The 24527-nt window shown below is 42.8% G+C and overlaps 1 protein-coding gene across 4 annotated transcripts in view; it reads left to right on the top strand.

Annotated features, from left to right (window-relative positions):
• Positions 1–24527, top strand: part of LOC102564832 (solute carrier organic anion transporter family member 1C1) — a 91678-nt gene that overhangs the window by 31869 nt on the left and 35282 nt on the right. For all 4 annotated transcript variants that reach the window (XM_019489601.2, XM_019489602.2, XM_019489599.2 and 1 more), the window contains exons 7-14: positions 872–970; positions 2049–2294; positions 6249–6413; positions 9961–10156; positions 15283–15448; positions 19068–19249; positions 22414–22478; positions 23881–23998. In XM_019489601.2, the coding sequence (XP_019345146.1) occupies positions 872–970; positions 2049–2294; positions 6249–6413; positions 9961–10156; positions 15283–15448; positions 19068–19249; positions 22414–22478; positions 23881–23998 (1237 nt within the window). The remainder of the gene's footprint in view (positions 1–871; positions 971–2048; positions 2295–6248; positions 6414–9960; positions 10157–15282; positions 15449–19067; positions 19250–22413; positions 22479–23880; positions 23999–24527) is intronic.

The following is a 24527-nucleotide window of genomic DNA, read 5'->3' as shown; positions in this document are numbered from 1 at the left end:
CATTTGTCCATGGCCTCTGTTGGCTGTTTAGTTTGTGAGCAGAGACCTGGGGTGAAATTTGACTTCAGTGAAGTCAATAGCACAATTCCTACTGACTTCAGAGTCATAACTTAATCCCTTGCCTTCCTGTTTCTCTACTAGCTGACTTTTGCAACAGCTGCATTAGCTGCTGGTTTTTCTTTTTCTCATATTCCCTTACATTTATGATGGCCTACACTCAAATACAGGTATCTTAATTCTGCCTATTATAGGTAGTCACTGAGACGTATTCTCCTTTACCTAAATCTGTATCTCTTTACTTATATAACACCTATATCCATGGTGTGCTCTGAACTGTGAAAGGACATAAGCACAAACAAGGTACTCTTATTTAAATTTATGGCATGAATATATAGTATAGGGAAAGTTATGTATCCAATGGTTACATTAACTTCATGCTACCTCTTGTAAATGTAATCATGATCCCTACAATGTGTAGAAAACTATACACTTATTAGTTATATTGTTAGCTCAACAATATAACTGTGTACAGCTGAAAGAAGCAAACATGTTTTATTTTAAAATCACTGTCACACACACTTCTCTTTTCCTGTATTATATCATAGCCCCTGATCCTGCCAGGTATAATATGTGTACGTTCATACGAAGCCATATCAACTTCAGTGGGGCTCCACATGAGTGGAAAAGTCTGCTATTACATTGCAGAAAGCAGGATCTGGCTTTAAATTTTTAAGCAGAATTTCTAAAACTTATACTTCTGATATGGATATGAGCATGTTATAGGCACACGTGTTATTTGCAGAGTAATTGTTATGCTTTTCCACATGCAGTGTAAAAGTTACTACATTGTCATATTTTTCTCCTGTTACAGGCATGGTAAGAACAACTGGAATGGTTGGACCTACCCTTGGCTATCTGCTTGGAGCTTTCTGTGCCAGCCTGTGGGTTGACATTGGAAGTGTGGATCTGGGTAAGAAACAGGAATGAGTCACTAATTGATACCACTGGAATATAAGTGACTCAGCTATTCAATATATATTCAGAAACTGTTTTCACACAGCCATTTCAAAATGGGTGCTTTTCAAAAGCCGTTGCTGTTTCAGTAACAAATATTATTATAGGTGGGAGCAGGGAGGGGTGCATTCCCCCCTTCTCTAGGAGGCTGAGGGGAGGGTGGGCCTGAGTCGATCCCAGCTCAGCTCACTGGTCTGCAATGGGGGGAGCAAAAAGCTCCCACCAGAAGGGTTTTCCTTCCTTTCCTGTACAGAGCGGGGCTAGGGTTGCTGGGGGTCCCTTCCTCTGCCCCGCCCCTACCTCCCGCTGGGCTGACAAGCTCAGGCACAAAGCAGGCTAGGAAGCAGAGGCTTTAGTGCCTCAGCTCTGTGACAGTTTGAGGTGGGAGCATCCCTGTTCCATGGGAGCGGACAGCACAGCCCAGGGCTGCAAAGCATTCTGGCATTCAGGGGGATGATGAGTTAACTTAAGTCAAGAGGGGATCTGGAACAAAAGTCCCTTCAACTGGTTTAACCTAAATCAGTTAGGTCTGATACTACATCCAATCAGGTTTATGTTAAACTGGTTTCAGCCATTTTGAAAGCAGGTCATGTGCACTGAACTTCTGTTGTGTTCTGTTACAGGTTTAAACTAGTTTCCAGTCACTTAAACCAGTTTATGTGTAACTTTTGTCCCTAGCCTTAAGAGAAATTGGTTTTTTTTCCCCTTTTTTCCTTTTTGCTGTGCCCCCATAGGAAAATGTTGCAATGGCAGACAACAGAAAGGAAAGGATGTAAAAAATGCAGAGGGGTATATTGGTCCTTGAACAGAAAGACAGGTATTTCCAATTCTTGGATGCACAGTGTAATCCTCCAGTGACTTAAGTCTCCCATGGAATATGGTTCTATTCATTGTAAATGTTTAAATGTTGGCTATAAAATGAATTTTAATTGTTTTGTTTACTAAAGTATATAATATGTTTCAGTGAATTAAGAAAATGAAACCCATTGTGTGATCTTTCTCTCTTTCTACCTCTCTCTCTCTTTTTTTAAAAGATAACATAACCATAAATCCTAAGGATACTCGTTGGGTTGGTGCCTGGTGGATTGGATTCTTAATATGTGGAATAGTCAACTTTCTATCTTCATTGCCTATCTGGTTCTTTCCTCATTCCTTACCAAAAGAAGAAGAAAAAAGAAATACAGAAGAGCTGAATATATCATCTGTAACTGCTCAAGTCGATCACTCTGCAGTAGAGCCCCAAAGTCAACCAAAGTTAAAGTTCTCAAAGGCAGTAAAAGGTGACAGTATATTTCTTGTGGTATACATTCAAGTATTGATTCTGTTTCTACAGCCCCTGCAATTTCCACTGGGCTGCAGTGGAAACGGTAAATAATAGTCTTCCTATGAAGGACAGTGATATCCACTAGAGAAATTGTACTTCATGTTCTCTTTCCTGGTGATCCACAAAGAAGTTATGACTTCTAATACCTGGTTGCATATGTATGAGATGTTGACTGTTCAGTCACTATTGTGCGGTCATTTAGGACTTGTATAAACAAGTATTAAATGACTGCTCTGTAACCTGTTATTGCACAGTAGTGCCAACGAATCGCTTTTTTGTGCTGCTGATTGCACAGTAGCCTGAGATTACTGCCCAGTAGCATGGTTTCTGCCATGCAATGCTACTGCGCAGTAGTCTTGGATTACTGTGCAATCAGCATCTCATGTAAATGTGGCCCCTGAGGATTATTAGCTCAGGGTGTTACTTTTAGCTCTGAAAGTGTCCATCCTAGTTCTCAGTTGATAGCACCTTATTATGTCAAGTTGCATTGACTTTGGTGGAGTTACTGATGATTTAAACAAAGTCAGAATCAGTCCCATGACATGCTTCCTCAAAAATGTTTTTCCTTTGCTCAAACTCTACCTTTTTTTAATCTGGTCACCTGTAAGAGGGTGACCAGACACTAGAGGTCTTAGATTTACAGGTTTTACAGTCCCTAATGCTTTACCTTACTTGTGCCCATACCTTGTTTCCATTTGCAATGGGGATGATGGACTTGTTCACCATGCAAGCACCTGCAGATTAAACAACATAGTTAAAAAGCTGTTGAGTTCATTATGGCCACCTTGTCTTCAAGGCAGCCAACAGGAATAGAACAAATGGATATGTTTTATTGACAGACCCTTTATAAAATTAGCTAAAAAGGAAAATTCTTCTGCTACAATAGTAATAAAGTCTGTATTGTTAGAGACACAATAAGTTAACTCTTCCTTGCACAAGCCTGGCATTCCAACCAGCTGGAAATAGTAGAACTCACACAATCTAGGCAGGGAATTCTGCCAGTTATAGTTAAGAATACAATTTTTTTTAACTCCTGGGATTCACAGGCATTTGAAATAAGGAATTAGCTATCATCTGTAACTGATTTGTGTTTGAATAGTTGTTGTGTTGATACCAACTGTAGCAATTCACAGCTGACTAGACAGGAACATCATTTTGCCAGGCGTACTATCTGCATTCAGCCTGAAGAATGTATAAGCCAAAATCTTTGGCTCATGAAAGCTAGCCTCTACCACATGAGGACAAAGAAACTCTCCATTAGCTGAGGGAGTATTAGTGTTTGTATTCTCTCTATTCAGCTCCTATATATAAAAGCAATTAAAAAAACTTTTCCAAATTAGCTTTTTCCAATGGAAATGTATTCATTTATTGGTGGGAAATTTTCTATTTTATTTTAAATTGGGGGGGAATAATAATTTTAAAAATTGTTTTCAGTAAAGTTGAAATGTTTATTTCCAACCCTTTAATCTCAGGTTTTATGTTATGTTTTGTTGTCATGTATAATAGTCAAAATGATAAATAACCAGGATTTTCAATAGCAGGATTTTCCTGTTTTAATAATGAAACCCTTCAGAATTTTCCACTTATGATAAACTTCACAATTTAATTTTCATTCTGAAGAAAATAAATTTTGGAATGTTTTAATTTCCCCAGAAGTAGACATTTTATTTCCTGAGCACCTCTAATTACAGTGATATAGTTTCACACAGATTTGAGCAGATTTAACAATTTACCCCTGTCTGAAGGCAAAAATTTGCAAATATGTGCATGCGCGTGCACATACACACACAGAGTATGTCACAGTTAAAATGCTTGGATTTGCATTCTAGCCTTGCCTGCTTTTAAGCTAGCAGTTAAACTGTAAATCTGATTTAGGCCTTTTATAGAATTCACAGAATCAAACTTTTAAAAGGAGGGCAGAAAGTTTGGAGTTATAAAGGTTTCATAGCTCTGATTCACCGGATAGTACCTTCAATACATGTCTGGGGTAAGCATGTTTCAGACTGGTGATACTTAATTCCTTTGCTGATTAGGTGGTTAGTAGCCATTTACAGGTGGTGATTTGGTGACTTCAGGGTCCGTTTACAATAGATTCACAGATTGGAATAAGTAGAAATGTGAGAGGAACATGGCAACACTTGTAAAAATCTAATAAAGAAAGGCAAAATATTACAGCATGTGCCCATTCTCCATACTATCTGTATGCAGTTTCTTACTTCTTCAAAATGGTTCTTGTCTCTTGAGGATGATATTGTAAATATTAGGGCTGTGCAAAATTTCACCAGGTGTTTCGTTTTGAAGCTGTTTTGATGTGGTTTGAGCTCAAAACAGCAGAATCTAAATGAAACAAAACGCTTTGAAACAGCTTCAAAATGAAACAAGGGCACCCAAACCATTTAGAAAATTTTGAAATGTTTTGCGTTTTGAAGCCAGGCTTACTTGGGTTCAGTGCCAGTCCCAGGTGGCAGAGACAGCCTCCTCTCATCCAACATGCAGATCCGGGGGCTCGCACCCTCAGGAAGGCTGCTGGGCTGTGCTGGACTCCTCCTGGGGGTGCAAGCCCCTGGATCTGTGTACCAGATGACAGGAGTCTGCCGCTGCCACCTGGGATTGGCGGTAGCATCAGTCTTCCTGCCAGTGCTGGTCCCAGGCAGCAGTGGCAACCTCCTGAAATCTGGCATGCAGATCAGGGGGCCCAGACCCCCCAGGAGGAGTCTGGCATGACCCTGCCGCCCTCCCAGGGGTTCAGGCCCCCAGATCTGTGCACCAGATGAGAGGAGGCTGACACTGCCAGCAAGTGTCAGGAGTTTTGCTTTGAACAAGTTTGAGGTGCAGTTTCCCAGAAACCTCTGCACCTATCTCCTTGAAACTTCGTGGTGAAATGGAAGTCGAAATGAAACGGTGCTGGTTTGCACAGCCCTAGTAAATATATTTGATATCTGTCTTTCTTATGTTTTGTGGGTGAGGGGAACTTGGGAAGGGGTAGGTCAGAACACTTGGTATTTTTATCCCAAGGTGAAAAAAACCAATAAAACAAAGGTCAACTTTTCTGTTGCCTGAATTCAACTGAAGTCAATAAAATTATGCTCCACTAATTTAACGGGAATCACAAACATTAAGGAGGAAATTTTCAAGAGCACAAAAGTATCATTAAGTATACAGGTTGAAACTGTTCGGGTCCCAGTACTTTCAATTGTGTTTTTAAATCATTCAGATATTTTTTAAATGTCCACATGATAGCAATAACCTACATCAAGGTGCATACTCCCTAAATAGTAATGAGGCTAACTGAGGTTAGATATACAAATAAAGAAATGGAAAAAGTAGAATAAAACATTTCCTTTCCAATTTCTTTCAGTTATAATAGTTTTAATGCTCTTATCCTTTTATCAATGGGATATAGTATTGGCACATTGATATATAATTTTTAAACACTTACCCTAAATCAAGCACGGAAAAGTAAAAGTGGGAAGTTCTTTATTAAAGATGCCTTCTGATAGTCTTCAGTGTAAAGGTGAGAAAAAAGTGACCTTGCAATATGATCATTAGTTTAATCTGGTTCATATATTCGATATAGACACAGTGGGAACATCTATACGAGACACTTACTGTGCAGTAGCCTAATACCACTGTGAATTAGTGTACCATTCAAAAACCATGCTAATATGTTACTGCTTAGTGTTATTAGGCTACTGCACAGTAAGCATCAACATCCCCCCCCCCCCCCCCACCGGCAATACTACACAGTAGTGCAAGTTACTGCACATTGAATTAGTACTTGGTTAACCAAGTACTAAATTTAATGCGCAATAACTAGGGCACATTAATGAACATGTAGACATACCCAGTTTTCCTTATGTGCTCATCATGTTTAGCAAGAGATATGACATAAACCTTTTTTCCCCTCCAGATTTCCTACCAACTTTAAAGAAACTGCTGGGAAACCCAACCTTCCTGGTGTTCTTGCTCCTCACTATTTTTCAGTACAATTCTCTAGTTGCTTTGGGAACTTATGAGCCAAAGTTTATGGAACAGCAATTCAATGTATCCTTGTCAAATGCCATCTTTCTAATTGGTATGTTTTACTTCTTTTCAGTCTAAAAGTAAAAATGAAAACATTTTTTGTTACTTTCCCTTCTGGTTCTGAATTTAAAGAAGGTTTTTTATAAAGGATTTCTTAATTTATTTTAACCTTAAGTAGAGAATAATTATTTGCCCACAATACTATCAAAACTTCTCTAGAGTCCTTCATTTAGTAAATTAGCTGATAATTGGTATGGGGGGAAATTTTCAGCTAATTTTTTCAATGAAAAATGCAGTTTGGGTTTGATCAAATAATTTTGGTAAATTCTATAAATCTTACTGTTACAATAAGAAATGAAAAACAAAAAGAAAGTTTTTCACGGAGACATTGTCTTAATCAAATGCTTCAATTTGTCAATTTGACATGCCATTTTTATTTAAAAATTTACTTGAATTTTGAGTGATTACATTTAATCCAGAATTTTAAAGAATTTTTTCTTAACTGTTAATGTTCTAAAAACTTAGTTTCTTGGGTGTGTCTGCATGTGCAATTAATGCTTATTGCACCAGAGTTTATTGCTTCTGTGCATGCATCTGAACATGTGCCCAGGACCCCAGAACATTGAGCCGGGTTGGAGCAGTCCCAGATGGCAGGAGGTCTGGGGGGGTCAACCTGCCAGACCAGGGTTGCTCCAGCCCAGCTCAGCATGCTGCAGAGGGGCCAGCTGGGGCATGAGAGTGCTCCAGTGAGGGACTAGCCAGCAGGTAGCCACTGCACTGAAGCACCCTTGTGCCTTAGGCAGCCATGTCAGCATCTACACATGTAGTGTTGCAGAGTAAAAAACACTGCAGCAGGGTAGTGCTTGTATTTATATGGGCTAGCCTGGTAGTAGGGGAGTAGTAGATATGCAGGAGGGTAGGGCTAGGATTCAGAGTGACTTAGACAAATTGGAGGATTGGGTCAAAAGAAATGTCATGAGATTCAGAAAGGATAAGTGCAAAGTCCTGCACTTAGGATGGAAGAATCCTATGCACTGCTACAGCCTGGGGACTAGCTGCCTAAGTCACAGCTCTGCAGAAAAGGACTTGGGGGTTACAGTGGACAATAAGCTGGATACAAGTCTGCAGTGTGCCCTTGTTGCTAAGAAGACTAAGAACATACTGGGCTGCAATAGTAGGATCATTGCCAGGAGATCAAGGGAAGTAATTATTCCCCACTATTTTGCACTGGTGAGGTCACATCTGGAGTACCATGTCCACTACAGAAAGGATGTGGACAAGTTGGAGAGAATCCAGTGGTGGGCAATGAAAATGGTGAGGGGGCTTGGGCACATGACTCCTGAGGAGCGGCTGAGGAAACTGGGTTTATTTGGTATAAAGAAGAGAAGACTGAGGGGGATTTAATAGCAGCTTTTAACTACCTGAAGGCTGGTTTCAAAGAGGTCAGGCTCACTGTTTCTGAATATGGGTTTTCCCTGGGCTCTACAAATGTTGGAAGCAGGTGCAGACCTATCAGTAGGAATAGCTCCCTCCCTCTGCCCCTCCTCACCTCAAATGCTATCAGAAAACTGGAAAAAACTGGAAGATCGTGGGCTCAACTGCTTGACAGTTCAGTGGGTGGGAAACTGGCTACAGTGTAGGACCCAGAGAGTTCTCATGAACGGATCCATGTTGTCCTGGAGTGAAGTGGCCAGTGGTGTCCCTCAGGGGTCCATGCTTGGACTGGTGCTTTTCAACATCTTTATCAATGGTTTGGATAGGGGAGTGAAAAGCTCACTGGCCAAGTTCATGGGCGACACCAAATTATGGGGTAGGGTGGCCATGCCAGAAGATAGGCTGCTGATACAGGCAGACGTGGACAGGCTAGAGAGTTGGCCAGAATGGAACCAGATGAAGTTTAACACTTCCAAATGTAAGGTGCTGCATTTGGGGGCAAATAACCCTCAACATGAGTGACTAGTGCCTCCTGAATCTGGAGGGGCATCTGCAGAAGCCACCAGCGGCAGCGGCCCTGTCAGGCGGGGCACCAGCCCTGCTGACAGCATCAGTGTCGGCCATCGGGGGGACACCAGCCCTGTCAGGGGGGCACGTGCACTCCCTACCAGTTGCCTATGACCCTCAACATACATACAGGCTTGGAGGTGACAGCCTGACCTGCACCATGGCTGAAAGGGACCTAGGGGTAATGATTGACCACCGCATGAACATGAGCCGTCAGTGCAAGGTGGTGGTCAGCAGGACAAACAACATGCTGCCATGCATCAACCGATGCATCTCATGTAAAATTAATGAAGTGCTACTCCTGCTGTACCCAGCACTGGTGAGACTGCAGTTGGAGTACTGCGTCCAGTTCAGGGTGCCACACTTCAATAAGGATGTGGAAAAACTTGAGAAGGTCCAGAGAAGAGCCACCTGTATGTTCAGGGACTTGCAAGGCAAGCCATATGAGGAAAGTCTGAGGGACCTGGGCCTCTTTAGCCTAAAGAAGAGAAGGTTGAGATGGGACTTGATAGTGGTTTACCGCTATATCAGAAGAGTGCATCAGGAGCTCTGGGCACCCTTGGGGAAGACCAGGACCAATGGATACAAGCTCCTGGAAGGCTGCTTCAGCCTTTCTACCAGGAAAAACTCCTTCACAGTCAGGGTGTCCAGACTGTGGAATAAACTCCTTCCAGAGGTGGTGCAGTCACCTACCCTGGAGGTTTTCAAGAGGAGACTGGACAGTCACCTCGCTGGTGTCCCTTGACCCCAGTTGTCTTTCTCCTAGAGCAGGGGGGCTGTAAGTTCCCTTCCACCCCCTTACAATCTATGAGTCTATGAATCTATGAGGATTCATAGGGACTGTTCTCAATCATGGCAGATGACAGAACAAGGAACAATGATCTTAAGTTGCAGCAAGGGAAGTTTAGGATGGATATTGGGAAAAACTCTCTCTCTAGGAGGGTGGTGAAGCACTGACATGGGTTACCCAGAGAGGTGGTGGAATCTCCATCCTTGGAGGTTTTTAAGGCCCAGCTTGACAAAGCCCTGGATGGAGTGTTCTAGTGGGGGACAATCCTGCTTTAAGCAGGGGATGGACTAGATGACCTCCTGAGGTCCCTGCCAACCCTAATTTTCTATGATTCTATGACTACCCTGCTGTGGAGTTTATTAGTTTACTGCAGCATAATAGCCCTGTACGTGTAGATGCTGATCCATTTACTGTGGATCTAATTAGTCAACTCCATAGTAAACGTTTCATGTAGCTGTGCCCCATGTCAGTTGAATGTCCTTCTAAAGTCAGATGTTTATCTGAATTGCCCAAGCTTCCAACATTGACTCACGTTAGATGAAATATAGATATTAAACAACAAGGAATTTTATGAAAACAGTATTTTAAAGGAATGTGAGGCACTATGATAAAATGAAAAGCTAAGCACAACTGAAATACATGGAACAAAAATTTACTGAACTTGAAAAGCTCAGCCTGCAGAGCAGATCAGTGTCTACTTTTGTTAAGAAGAAATGGCAGACTAGCATTGGATGTTTATTGTGGAAATGTTGCTGTTCAAGTAAGTGGCAGTGATAAGAAGTAAACAACTGTTCCCTTCTGTTTGCAGGTGTGATACTTTTCCCCACTGCAATTCTGGGGATGTTTCTGGGAGGCTTTATCACTAAGAAGTTCAAGTTGCTCGTAACAGGAATGGCAAAGTTTTCATGCATCACTTTTATAATATCATATCTATTAAGCCTCCTGTACTTTATGAGTGATTGTGAGGTACTCCAGGTGGCTGGTTTAACAGTTTCCTACTCTGGGTTTGTATGCTTTTTGAGTCAGTTCTGTCAGATATTGGTCATTTGTCTTCATAGCTCAAAAACACTCTCATGATGGTTACATTTCAAGATAGCCCCAGCCTAGAACACCGGGGTTCAAGCTTGTTAAAAATAGGAAGCATTTCAAATTAGAATTTCGATCTAAATTCTGTGACTTGAGTCCTTCTTTATATGCTGCAAAATTTACTGGTAACATTTTTTGTCTGCAAATACACTGTTGATGTTTTGTAAATTGAAAAAAAATGGGCCGTATCTGGCTGGTGGACCTAATCTGGCTGGATCTGGCTAGTTGTCCCAATCTGGCACTGGGTGTGGCATGGCAGGGTCCCATCTGGCAGCATGGAGTGGGGCAGAGGGCAGCCCAGCCCCAATCTGACCTCATGGGGGAAGGAGACTTGATTCAGCCCCACAGAGAGGAGTGGAGGGGGGGAGTTCATGTGACTGCAACACAGCCCCCTGGCAGAGGGGGCATGGCCCAGCACCACTCTACCTGTGGGGGAGGGGTTATGGCTTGGCCCTGACTCAGCCACAGCCCTGCCCCAATCCAGCTGTTCAGAGGGAAGGGGGCATGGCTTAGTCCCAACTCAGCCACAGGGAGGGAAGGGAGCATGCTTTGGCTCCAGTTCAGTCACAGGGAAGGAAGGGGACATAGCCGGGCCTGGATCCAGTCCTGTGGTGTGGCAGGGGGGACAGAGCCATGTGTAGGGAAGCCTCAACCCCGCCATGTGGAGGGAAGGGGGACAGTCTCAGCCCCAACCTATGACACAGGGCTTGGGATTTGCAGTTGGGGAATTTGACAGTGGGGAACAGTGTCTATATTAATCGCCACTGCTGCCCCGCTGCCAAATTTCCTGACCTATGCGGAGCCCCATGGGCTGGATACCATGGCTCCATGGGACACATTTGGCAGATGGGCCAGAGGTTGAGCACCCCTGCATCAGAGGGCACTAATGGTTAGAGGAGACATTTCAGGATAAGATGATGCTCTATGCTCTATGTCAATGAGCAATATATGTCAACCCTCATCAAGACGGAATCCAAGGATGAGGAAGTAGAAGGATTGTGGGTTAGGCTACATGGGGGGCAAGGAGAAAAGGATTTGGTCATAGGGGTCTGCTACAGACCCCCACATCAAGGGGAAGAAATAGATGCGGGGCTCCTGAGGCAGCTCTCAGAGGCCATAAAGGCTAAAGAGGCAGAAGTCATGGGGGACCTAAACTACCCAGACATCTGCTGGGAGACAGAGACGGCAAAGTCCCACCGCTCACGCAGGTTTCTAACCTGTGTACAGGACCTCCACCTGACACAGGAGGTACATGGTCCCACTAGGGGGAATGCCATACTGGATCTGGTATTGGCAACAGGGGATGACATGTTAGGGGACCTACAGATTGGTAGCCATCTGGGGGACAGTGATCACCTAATAATAGAATACACCATAAGACGTCGAGGGGGTAAGGTAACTAGTAGGGTGAAAGTACTAGACTTTAGGAAAACTGATTTAAATGAACTCACGCGATTAGTCAAGGACGCACTGCAGAGTAGGAGTTTTGAAATGATGGGAGCCCAAGAAGGGTGGCTGTGCCTTAAGGAAACGATCCTTCGGGCACAAAGTGAGACAATCCCCGTGCGGGGTAAAAGAGGGAAAGGGTCCAGGAGGCTTCCCTGGCTGACCGCAGAAATCCAGGGCAGCCTAAGGGCCAAAAGGGGAGCACACAAAAAGTGGAAACAAGGAGAGATCACCAAAGACGAATATACCTCCTCTGCTCGTGCTTGTAGGGAGGCAGTTAGACAGGCCAAAGCTACCATGGAGCTGAGGATGGCATCCCAAGTAAAGGACAACAAGAAATTGTTTTTTAGATATCTAGGGAGTAAAAGGAAGGCCCAGGGAGGAATAGGACCCCTGCTAAATGGGCAGAAACAATTGGTGACAGACAGGGGGGACAAGGCTGAACTCCTCAACAAGTTCTTTGCCTCAGTGTTCCTAAGAGAGGGGCAAGACAAGTCTCTCACTGGGATTGTAGAGAGGCAGCAGCAAGGCACCAGACTTCCATGGTGCAGAATCACTTGGAAGAACTGGATGCCTTTAAGTCGGCAGGCCCGGATGAGCTCCATCCGAGGGTGCTGAAGGCACTGGCCGACATCATTGCAGAGCCACTGGCGGGAATATTTGAACGCTCGTGGTGCATGGGCCAAGTCCCGGAGGACTGGAAAAGGGCCAATGTGGTCCCCATTTTCAAAAAGGGGAGGAAGGAGGACCCGGGCAACTATAGGCCAGTCAGTCTCACCTCCATCCTTGGCAGTCTTTGAAAAAATTATCAAGGCTCACATATGCGAGAGCCCGGCAGGACAAATTATGCTGAGGGGAAACCAGCATGGGTTCGTGGCAGGCAGATCATGCCTGACCAATCTAGTCTCTTTTTATGACCAGGTTACAAGACGCCTGGACACAGGAGGAGGGGTGGATGTCGTATACTTAGACTTCAGGAAGGCCTTCGATACGGTATCCCACCCCATACTAGTGAACAAGTTAAGAGGCTGTGACTTGGATGACTACACAGTCCGGTGGGTGGCGAATTGGCTGGAGGGTCACACCCAGAGAGTCGTGGTGGATGGGTCGGCTTCGACCTGGAAAGGTGTGGGCAGTGGGGTGCCGCAGGGCTCGGTCCTTGGACCGATACTCTTTAATGTCTTCATCAGCGACTTGGACGAGGGAGTGAAATGTACTCTGTCCAAGTTTGCAGATGACACAAAGCTATGGGGAGAAGTGGACATGCTGGAGGGCAGGGAACAGCTGCAAGCAGACCTGGACAGGTTGGACAAGTGGGCAGAAAACAACAGAATGCAGTTCAACAAGGAGAAATGCAAAGTGCTGCACCTAGGGAGGAAAAATGTCCAGTACACCTACAGCCTAGGGAATGACCTGCTGGGTGGCACGGAAGTGGAAAGGGATCTTGGAGTCCTAGTGGACTCCAAGATGAACATGAGTCGGCAGTGTGACGAAGCCATCAGAAAAGCCAATGGCACTTTATCGTGCATCAGCAGATGCATGACGAATAGGTCCAAGGAGGTGATACTTCCCCTCTATCGGGCGCTGGTCAGACCGCAGTTTGAGTACTGCATGCAATTTTGGGCGTCACAATTCAAGAGGGATGCGGATAACCTGGAGAGGGTCCAGAGAAGGGCCACTCATATGGTTAAGGGCTTGCTGGCCAAGCCCTATGAGGAAAGACTGGGGCACCTGGACCTTTTCAGCCTCCGCAAGAGAAGGTTGAGAGGCGACCTTGTGGCTGCCTATAAGTTCATCACGGGGGCACAGAAGGTAATTGGTGAGTATTTATTCACCAAGGTGCCCCCGGGGGTTACAAGAAACAATGGCCACAATCTAGCGGAGAGCAGATTTAGATTGGACATTAAGAAGAACTTCTTCACAGTTCGAGTGGCCAAGGTCTGGAACGGGCTCCCAAGGGAGGTGGTGCTCTCCCCTACCCTGGGGGTCTTCAAGAGGAGGTTAGATAACCATCTAGCTGGGGTCATCTAGACCCAGCACTTTTTCCTGCCTATGCAGGGGGTCGGACTCGATGATCTATTGAGGTCCCTTCCGACCCTAACATCTATGAATCTATGAATCTATGATACCCAATAACAGTCATTGAGAACTTAGTGGTGCTGGTTTTTAGATGACTCTACAATAAGGTAGACAGTTATTTATTTGTTTTTCATTATTAGTTTTCAAAGTTTGGCAAAATTGTTTAGGTTTTGAAATGGAATTTTTTAAAAAGTTTTGTTGAATTAAAAACTCAAATTCTTCCATTAAAAATGATACTGGTCATTTCAATTTTTAAGGTTTTTTTTTTACATAAAAGAAATCAGAAAAAAATCAACACATTTTTTAAATGTTTTAATGTTTTTGAATCTGTATTTTTCACCAGAAGGTTGTTGTGAAAAATATTGCCTATGTCACTGTGTAGATCTTATTTTAATTTAAGCTCATGTGAATTTAAACATATGAAATCTCAGACCTTGTATAAATATTCATGCTAGTGAAAAAATATAAAGTCAAGCCTTTTGATGGGTACATATGGATGGGGAAAATTAGTAGCATTTTATATCCACTTTGCATTAGTGTAAATATTTATCCCTAGTGAAAGTAATGGAGAGGCAAATTCCCTGGTTTTGTTTTGAATATCCGGTTTGACTTAGATTTAAAAAGTATGGGAAAATTCAACTTAAACCGTTATGGCTTTGCATAGTTTTTCACCCAAGGCTCAGCCAAAAAAACTCAGTCCATGTTTCTTGAAATTTAGCTCATATTCACTTAAATGTTCCCCAAACTTTTTTGTCAAATCAGACACCAGTATTATTCAGGAAATAGGTAGGCCAGCCTGGATTTTTTTGAGTTTAGGTACCAAATGATTTCAGCCTTTTGTCTGATGGAGATTACTGTAGTTCTGCAAAAACATGGTACTCAGTGAGCTGGAGATTAGTCAAAGAAAGATTAAAAATACTAGTTTTTCACAAGACAGCAGACACTATAAAGGCTTCTAGTGAAGTCAAGTGAAGTCTCTAGTCACCAGTAGTTAGTGGTGCATGGAGAGTGGCAATTCACTTTCTGCTATACTTATTCTTCACAGATCTCTGTAGCCACGTTGATAGCCTTAATTATGAGATGAGCAATGTCATATCAGAGGTGGTAGCAGCAGGGTTCCTCAGGGCCACACCTGGCTCTGTGACAGCTTGCTGTGGTGAGCAGAGTTAGAGTTACAGATCTTGGCAGGGATACAGCTATGCTTCCCATGATCTGTCCGGGAGCCAACCTTTGGAAAGGGAAGGTAGAGCAGAGCATGCAGGATATTGTTCATGCTACAAAACAGAGCTAGAGAAGTTCCTGTTTGAAAAATGAACATTTTTGTGGTGGATCTTCCATTTTCTTGGAAGATCCACCATTTTTTGGTACCATAGCTGACTCTTTTTCACACTCCATTGAATGCTAGTGTATAACTGCCTGTGTAAGTACTGCTTTGCTTCCACTCATTTTTTTTCTGTTTTCTTTCTCATAAGGAATTATTTTGTATTCTCAGTTTGGACTCTTTCTCCTTCCTCTCCAGAATAAAACAATCTGCCTCTCCAAAAGCAAGCTTAATTGCCAGTTGCAATTCTGACTGCAACTGTATGTTGAATCAATGGGACCCTGTGTGTGGGGATAATGGAATCACATATATGACTGCCTGTTTTGCTGGGTGTAAATCATCAACTGGGTCTGGAAAGAATATGGTAAATATATAAGTAGATCGTTGTTTATTTAGATGGATTTTTGGCTTACTCGATCACTTTATTATATGTTTAAGAAACCATATATAAAGAGGTATCCATTCTCCACCAGTTTGCCTCTGAAATAGCGAATGGACAAAACACAGTTCCAAGGTGGAATTTTTATCTGAGGCTGAGGAAATTACATGCCCAGTTCCCCTGGGAGATGAAAATCCCAGATTCTTATATTTGGTTTTTAGTTTGATTTATATTAAAATGTTTGTCTTACTGTAAATGTGTCCCTCCATTTCTCAGAAGATTTATGTATGTGTAACCTCTTAGTACTCTCATGATAAAAATAAATTTTTATTGGTTTTACTCCTACTAGTTCATTTAGGCCATCTACATATTCATTAATGTGCTTTAGGTAATGTGCATTAAATCTTCTACCTCTATTGTGAGGGTGAGGTACTAGCAAAATGCACATTGGCCTATTTTAATGTGCATTAGCTAAAGACCACATTTTTGTGACACTTAATGCACATTATAAAATAGGCTAATATGCATTAAAGCATACGTAGATGCACCTTGACAGCTGTTCATTTAACGGTGTGAGGGGATCTAATCCCCAATCCCAACAATCACACCTCCTGCCCTGCCCATGCGCATGACAAGACACATGATTTGAGGTCAGGGATCAGATCCCAATCACACTATGCTCCCCCCAGGATCATGATCCTGGGCTCCCCCTTTACTGGGCAAGTTGAATGCTAGGTATCTGACAATCAGCTGATTGTCAGTTCAGTTGGGGGACTGCACCGGGAACTTTAAATCCCACACTGAACAGTGCTGGTCAGGTAGCCTGGCATGGGGAAACCTTTGCTCTCCAACACCTGGAGCCTCTGTTCTTCTGCACCAGGCTGCCTGGGCAGTCCTGGCAGGGGAAGCCAAAGACTCCCTGCAGCCAACCCTGCAGACAACTCCACCGTAGCCAGGGCAACCCAGTTCAGGGTTTAAAGACCCAGCAGGGGAAGCCTTTTGGTTTCCCCAAGCCCAGCCTCCAGCCTGGGTGACAACCAACCAGCTGATCATTAGCCACCAGCTACATGTTGCATTCAAAGCACCATACAAATAAAAGTTGTACATTATATCTGGAAATTTTTTTTTGTCTTATTCCCCACTTTATGGCACCTTAAATTGAGTGCATATGTACAAACTTGCCTATCTGTGCTGCAATTAACACTTTAATTGCAGCATAAATATATCATATAGAAGAGGCTATGGGCAACACAGCTGAGAACTTGTCTACCCTAGGAAAGGATAGCCAATATAATTAGACTTCCTATATAGACTTGTATAGCTATACCAGCAAAATCTTCTGATGTGTACCTCGTTATAGCCATATAAAAGTGTTTATACCAGTATTGTTTATACTAATTTCATGATCTAGCATAAACCTTGTTGAACTATGAGGAAAAGCTGAATGAACTAAGATTATTATAATGTGAATGTAATGGGTGTAAAAGTAGGTGGAACCTTGGGGCAGTCTGCAGATCTGTGCTATTACTTTGCACTACAACTCCCAGAAACCCCTAGGGTCTAAGGGATAAGGGAAAAAGAGGAACCTTGAGGCTGGAGTAACTGGAAGAGGGAGGAGCATGTATGTGGACTCTGGTCACCCCTATACAAAGGAGTGCACAAGGGAGCTGGAGATCTCACTGGCTTGGTCAGCCAGGACTGTGGACTGAAGGACCTGGACTCATACTGGGGGAAGCTGCAGGCTTCTGTTTGAGCCCTCTAAGGACTAAACACTTGTTGGGGGACACCTCTGGAGGTGTGTGTGGGGAAAATTAAGGTTCTGTGTGAACATTAGCACAGTGTTGATGTTTCTTTACCTTTTACCTGTTTCTTCTCTTTGTCTGGTTGGCTTTGACCCTAACCCCTTTGATTTTCTATATAGAAGTAGGAACTCTCCCTTGCCTCTTGGGACAGTTTCTGGGGCTGCAGGGCTGACTTTAGTCTACAGAAGAGAAGACCGTGGTGTGGAGGGAGGTTGATTACAGTCTTCAAATACATGAAGGGAGATTATAAAGAGAGTGGAGATAGATGTTACTCTGTGGCTGTAGAGGATAGGACTAGGAGCATGGGATTCCAGTTGCAGTAGAGGAAATTTAGATTAGAGACTAGGAAGAACTTTCTGAATATTTGGGTGATCAAGTACTAGAACAGGCTACCTGTTGAAGCTCCATCCATGGAAATTTTTAAGATCAGGTTAGACAGACACTGGTTGGGATGACTTTTAGTCAGAGATTATAATATCTTGAGCAGGGGCCTGAACTAGATGACTTCATGAGGTCCCTTTCAGCTCTATTTTCCTTTGATCCTATGGTAGTAACATCGGTTACAACAGTGTAACTACATGTAAGGGTTTTACTGGCATAGCCAACCAGACTGGTAAGTGTAAACCGGGTCTAAAATTCAACAAGATGATATGAAATACTGTATTTACTCAAATCCAAGATGAGGTTTTTCTCCCCATTCAACATGGGGAAGGCAGCTGCTTCGGCTCTGGCTCCAGCCTCAGCCAGGACTAAGAGTTGGAGTCAGAGCCAGAGTCACAGCTGCTGCCTCCCTGTCACCTCTGCCCCCTTGCCTGTCCCCCACTGCCTCTGCCCTGTTCTGCTTTTACCCTCCCCACCATTCCCCTGCTGCCTCTGCTCCTCCCCACTGCCCCCACTGCTGCTTACCCTCAGGCATGACTCTGACCCCACTACAGCCTGAGGCATGGAGCATGTAGTAACTCTGGACCCGACTTGGACAGGCAGTAGCAGGAGCAGCAGAGGTGGCAGCTCTGGCTCTGGGGCTGGGACCAGAGTTGCCACTGCCTCAACCACTGTTGTCTGTCCATAGCAGGACTGGAGCCAGAGCCATGGCTGAGGGTAAGTTGTGGTGGAAGAAGGGTGGAGATGGGTGGCCAAGTGTGTGTGTGTGTGCGGGGGGGGGAGCAAGTGCCCCTGGGGGGAGCAGGCAGTGAGGGGGGGGGGCAAGAGAGGGAATGTCCAGGTAGCAAAGCGGGGCTAGTGGCAGAAGGAAAGGCAGGTACCAGGGGGTGTAAATACTATGTGGAGAGGGACAAGTGGCAGGGGAGAAAGGTGGGGGGTCAGGCAGCTTGACTCCCCCTCCCCTTGCCCCCCGCCACTGTCTGGCTCTCAACCGATACAAAAATTGGATTCTATATGTGGAAAATTATAATCTATTTATATCATTTCTATGTGTAGAACTTAATTACTCGGTAGGGGGGATGGGGTTGTCTTACCGTTGAAATTGTCTTGAATTTGGGTAGATTTGTTCCAGTTGGTCATACGTTCCACTTAGTCATAACTCTACAAACATTAAAGGTGATCAATTTGCACAACTGTCAAAGAGGGCCTAGTTTGTTTTGAGAAAAATATTTCTAAAAATATTTCATGTGGTGTCAAGAATCTAGGTCCAGCAACTGGATCGTATGTGTTAATCTTGATAACAGTCTGCAAAGTATTTAGGATTCTTCTGTTACTTTATGCAAATTTTTAACTACAGTTTTCTAGTTCCTTAGAAAATTCTGAGTTCCTGTGAAATTATTTATTCCGTCTTCTTCTTTCAGATATTTCACAACTGCAGCTGTATGGATATTCAAAGCTCTGGGCTTAGCAATTTCTCTGCAGTTTTGGGACAATGCCAAAGGGAAAGCTGTACCAACAAATTTCCCTACTTTTTAGTATTACTGACTGCATATGCATTTATTTTGTCTGCAGTAAGCACGCCTACATACGTCATTATATTTAGGTGAAGTATTTTACCTTACCTTCACAAAATGTAATATAATATGAATGCATGTTACTTAATTTCTGCTCTGAAGAATGACATTTAATCTGAAATGGCAGTGATTTTCCTGACATTCTTGTTTCATCCCACTCTGTTCGAAAGGCCAGCAAAGCACATATCCATAATTGAATTCCTACTTAGTTCCTGGCTAGGATTTACATGATGGGTTGGATAGTCATTATTGTGAATCTCAGGAAGATACGGTATTTGGTAATTAGACAAAAGGACTTGACATTAGGTCTGGTGCTAAGCTGTTTGTAAAAGGCACGTATCATTTGTTACGTAGGGGGTCATAACAAAGGACTCTCCTTTATAAAGTGGATTACACAAGGTGGAGTGCTGCATGTCTGAAATCAGACTTTTTGGTATTTCTAAGACTATGTTTCAATTACCTCCCCACATGCTGTGGAATATAAAAAAAATCAATTTTATCTTAAATTGGAACATGATAAATAAAGTCAGCAGCAAAAACAATGGACTATCACAAAACAAAACAGTAAACAATTATGGGGGAACGTGGTCATGCTTGAAGATAGGCTACAGTTATAGATGGACCTAGACAGGCTATTAAGTTGGGCGAATCGGAATCTGATGATAGTGTCGTTAAATGTAAAGTGCTCCACCTCAGGACAAGCAACCCCCAACACACCTACTGGCTTGGCGGCACCAAACTGACTAGCATCATGAATGAAAGGGACCTGGGTGTAATAATAGACCACAGTATGAATATGAGCCAACAGTGCGATGCTGTAGCCAGTAGGCCAAATAATACTCTGGCATGTATCAACTGATGCATCACCAGCAAAACCAAGAAGGTGATTCTTCCACTCTGTTCAGTACTGGTGAGACCTCAGCTGGAGTACTGCATCCAGTTCTGGGTACCACACTTTAACAAGGACGTGGACAAGCTTGAGAGAGTCCAGAGAAGGGCCACCCATATGGTCAGAGACTTGCATGGCAAGCCATACAAAGAAAGGCTAAGGGATCTGGGATTCTTCAGCCTGAGGAAAAGAAGGCTGAGAGGGGACCTGGTAGCAGCTTACCGCTACATTAGGGGAGTACATCAAAGGCTCGGTGACCAACTGTTCATCAGGGCACCTGAGGGGAAAACCAGGAGTAATGGCCACAAACTCCTGGAAGATCAACTTAGGCTCAACATTAGGAAAAACTTCTTCACAGTCATGGTGTCCAGACTGTGGAATAAGCTCCATCCAGAAGTGGTGTAATCACTTACCCTGGAAATCTTTAAGAGGAGACTAGACAGTCACCTTGCTGGGGTCACCTGATCCCCCAGTTATCTTTCCTGCTTGGTGCGGGGGGCTGGACCCGATGATTTTCGAGGTCCCTTCCGGCCTTACAATCTATGAATCTATGAACAACACTGCCTTTTTAAATATGAAGGTAAAAACAAACCATTGTGCCTTACTTACCAAAGCCTGTTTCTGTTTGTGTCTAAAAATGGACTATATTTTAAGTGTTCAGTTTGCATTATCCTTCCCTTCTAAATGGTTTCTTTTCACTGCCTGAGAGGATTAGGATATGTTATGGGTATGCATTAAATACAGTAATGATAATGGGTTCCTCTGGTTCCCCTGGCATTCAGGTGTTCTTCTCTGGTGATTTGTTTTTAATTTACCTGATGGATGTAGGCTAACTCTTCACAGTGTGTCAGTTGAGATACCTTGTTATATAAGCTAGTGAGAGTCAGACATAGATTTTGCATTAATGTAATCAGTTAAGATCTATCTTGTGTTCACCACACACTGAGTTAGTTAGCTACAACTAGTTAAATATGCCTTCTGGAGAATTGACAACAGCCTTAAATTCAATCATCTGGGCTAGGAACAGACATTACACGTGAACCAGTTTAAGTAAGTGATCAGAAACTGGTTTAAACCTGTAATAGAACACATGTTCAGTGCACATAAACCAGTTTGAAAATGGCTGAAACTGGTTTGAGATAAACCTGGTTGAATGTAATAAATATCAGACTTAACTGATTTGGGTCAAACCAGTTTATGCAATGTCTGTCCCAGACCCCTTGCTGGTTTAAGATAAATCAGACATCCCCAGCATCCTGGCATTCTCTCTGGGCTGGGCGGCAGAGACTGAGGGCTGCTCACGCCTCTCCCCTTACGACTCCCTGCTAAGCAAGAATTCCCCTCCCCTCTGCCTTGCGGAGAGGTGTCTGTGTATTAGTTAGCAGACCACATGCTGGCTACAGTCGGGGCTGAATCAACAGGTAGAATCAACAGATAACTGGTAATGTCCCTCTGTTGTATTTTTAATGGGGTGATAAACAGAGTTACGGGTGATAAACACTGTTACCAATTCCCTGCTGGGCTAATCATAGTGTCCTGCTGGAGCCTGTCCATGCCTCCCTCAGCTCAGTATTGTGCAAGGGAAGGGAGGGTTGTTCTAGCACCCCCCAGCTTCTAGCTTGAGCCACTGGAGGCATGTGCCTGCATTTCTGGGATGTCTGTTTGGTTATAAAATTGATTTAGCCTAGCCAGGTTAGACTAACCTGCAAAGATTGAATCAATTCAGGCTCAGACTTTTTGAATGTCTGTCCCTAGACATGCAGACTATAGCATGTATAAGAAAAGAAGTGATTAGCAGGAGAGGGAATACATTGAAATAATTCTGTTGTAGGATCCATTCCTTAAACTACTCCAGTCTAGTAGTAAGAACATGCCTGAGGAAGAGAGTATATAGTCGAGTGCTTCATTTGCATGTTGAAGATCACACTTGAGTTCCTCACTCTTCAGACCTACACCGTCCTCCCCAACACTCTTGAGATTAAGAGACCTGGCCCCAATTTAATAATTTCTGAATGCCAAAAGACTATTCCTGTACCTTTACTTGAGCCTAATTCCCATGTACAAGAGTCTGCTCTTGAACCTGCACTTGAACCTCTTTATTCAATAGGAATTTTGTCATTTATTCCAATGAGGAAGCCATTTTAAATTTAGTAGAGTGTTTTAGATTAAAAGATTGCAATTGTGGTGTTCTGGTTACAACCGAACAGATACAGATATATACAATGTAGCTCTAAGCTCATTATATTACTGTAAGTGCTATTCTTGTGAATGTTCAATTTACACTTATTTTACTACTCCTTTTAGAATTGTTTCTCCAGACTTAAAATCCTTTGCTGTCGGGACTGAAACTTTAATCGGAAGGCTACTTGGTAAAATCTTTTTTTCTTTTTCTTATCTCTTTATTCCTGTTGACATTTAAATAGACTATGATGGAGACAGATCAAACTAGACAGTGTAGTGCCCTTGTTCTTCATTAGAAGAAACCAAAGCTTCCAAATACACGGTTTAGTGAAATGCACCTATCTGGGCAGGGAATGTTTCTCAGCTCTCATTGCTTCCCAATGCTAAGCACTTGAGAATGCAATAGAACTATCAAGCCTCTGCATGATGTAGGACTGAGGAAAAGAAAGGTGATTGAAATGTAGAGACTGTTTTAAAGTCCCATAGAGAGGCACTCGAGGATTATGATTTAACACTTTGGTTGTTGGAATCTTGTCTGACTTACTCCTTTAGGTTCACGTCTCCAGTCACTCCCTTTCCCACAACAGCCATTGGGCCCTCTCCCTAAGCATCCTCTCTGAGCATATCATGGACTCTATCTACTTCCATCTCTTAGCAATGGCTTATTTAGGTGAAAAACCTAGGACACATTTCCTAACAGCCCCCATAAGGGCACTCTTACTGTAACCTATGAGTAGCCTTTGGGCTGTACTTTCACAATTGCTTTACTATACTGTCACTCAGACCTGTCCCCATATCCCCCACCCTTTCCCCATCCACTTGCTGAAGAGGGCAATTCCTAAATGAGATTAGATGTGGCTCATCTTATTTTATGTAAAGAAACTTTTCCTAACACTTCTGAACTTCAATCACTAATTATTTTTTCATTGATTTTGATTTTGAAAACAATGTTTAGGAAAAAATATCTGCCAGTGGGTGAAGAAATGTTTTTGACCCCAATTAAATAAAAGCATTTTGGCTGAATAGTAGTCTTAGCACTGATCTAAGTAGTTACTTAGTTTTAAAATATTTTAGTGGATGTACTTCTGGAATGATAAAAAGCAGCAGACAAATCAAACCCAGAAATAGATCAAAGAAGAAGGAAAGTGAAAAAAGACAAAGTTTTAATGAAGTAAGCTGCAGCATTTAAGGTGCCTCAACAATTGCAGTGGCCTTAGGACTGAACTGACCTTTAATGAAGTGTCGTTTTCCTGAAAGAGAGGCCAAATTGATATGGTGCACTTATTACAATGAAACTATTACCCTCTTTTTCCTTATTTGGAAGTAACAATAATGCTCAGCAATCCCATAGATTCTTCAATTTAAAGAATTAAATTCACTTTACATACTTTTACCAGCAAGTAACAAGGTGGGGGAGTAGGAAATCAACCTCGTTTAGCAAGTGGGAAAACACAGGCAAATTGATTTCTCCAAGATTCTCTAACTGATCACTAATAGGAGTAGAAAATAGGAATCCTGAGTCCACTTACCTGTCTCCTGCCCTAGAAAATAAGAGTCCTATAAATGCCATGTAATCTGTTTTTTTTCTAGGTGGACTTCCAGCTCCTATTTATTTTGGTGCACTGATAGATCAGACATGCTTGAAATGGGGAACCAAGAGCTGTGGAGGATCGGGGTCTTGCAGAGTATATGATACAAAAGCATTCAGGTAAGATTAAATGATGGAAAGGGAACAGAAATTCAGCTTGGCTTTTCAAGCACCATTAACCATCAGGTATGTATCCCATGTGGCTCTTATCTCCTTTTCATCAGCCAGCTGCATCCATTGAGTTGATCAGACTGGTTCAAAAACTTCCATGAAAAATCTGTGTTTGATGAAACACTTTTTCGTAGAAAACATTTGTTTTCTTCAAAAATGTTCTAATTCGTCAGACAATAAAAACTCCAAACCTGAATAGTTTCATTGAAAAATTGAAATTGGGGGGTTTATTTTATTTTGTTTAAGGTTTAACTCCCTTTTGTTTTTAAATGAAAATTTTCAGAGTCCAGTTCCTGGAATCGAAAACAATCATTAAAAAAAAATAATTTCTTCACTGAAAAAAAAATTGTAGGGGAGTTTCCCACGCATTTCCAACCACTTCTAATTAACGTATTGCCTTCCCCATCAACATACTTATACATGTACAAATATACATACATCGATTGGACAATCTTAAAACCTCCAAACCTCATATTTT

Source organism: Alligator mississippiensis, chromosome 4 (genome assembly GCF_030867095.1).
Source record: "Alligator mississippiensis isolate rAllMis1 chromosome 4, rAllMis1, whole genome shotgun sequence".
Lineage (NCBI taxonomy): Eukaryota > Metazoa > Chordata > Crocodylia > Alligatoridae > Alligator > Alligator mississippiensis.
Note: the sequence above shows the minus strand (reverse complement) of the source record. Positions and strands in the feature narration are given on the sequence as shown.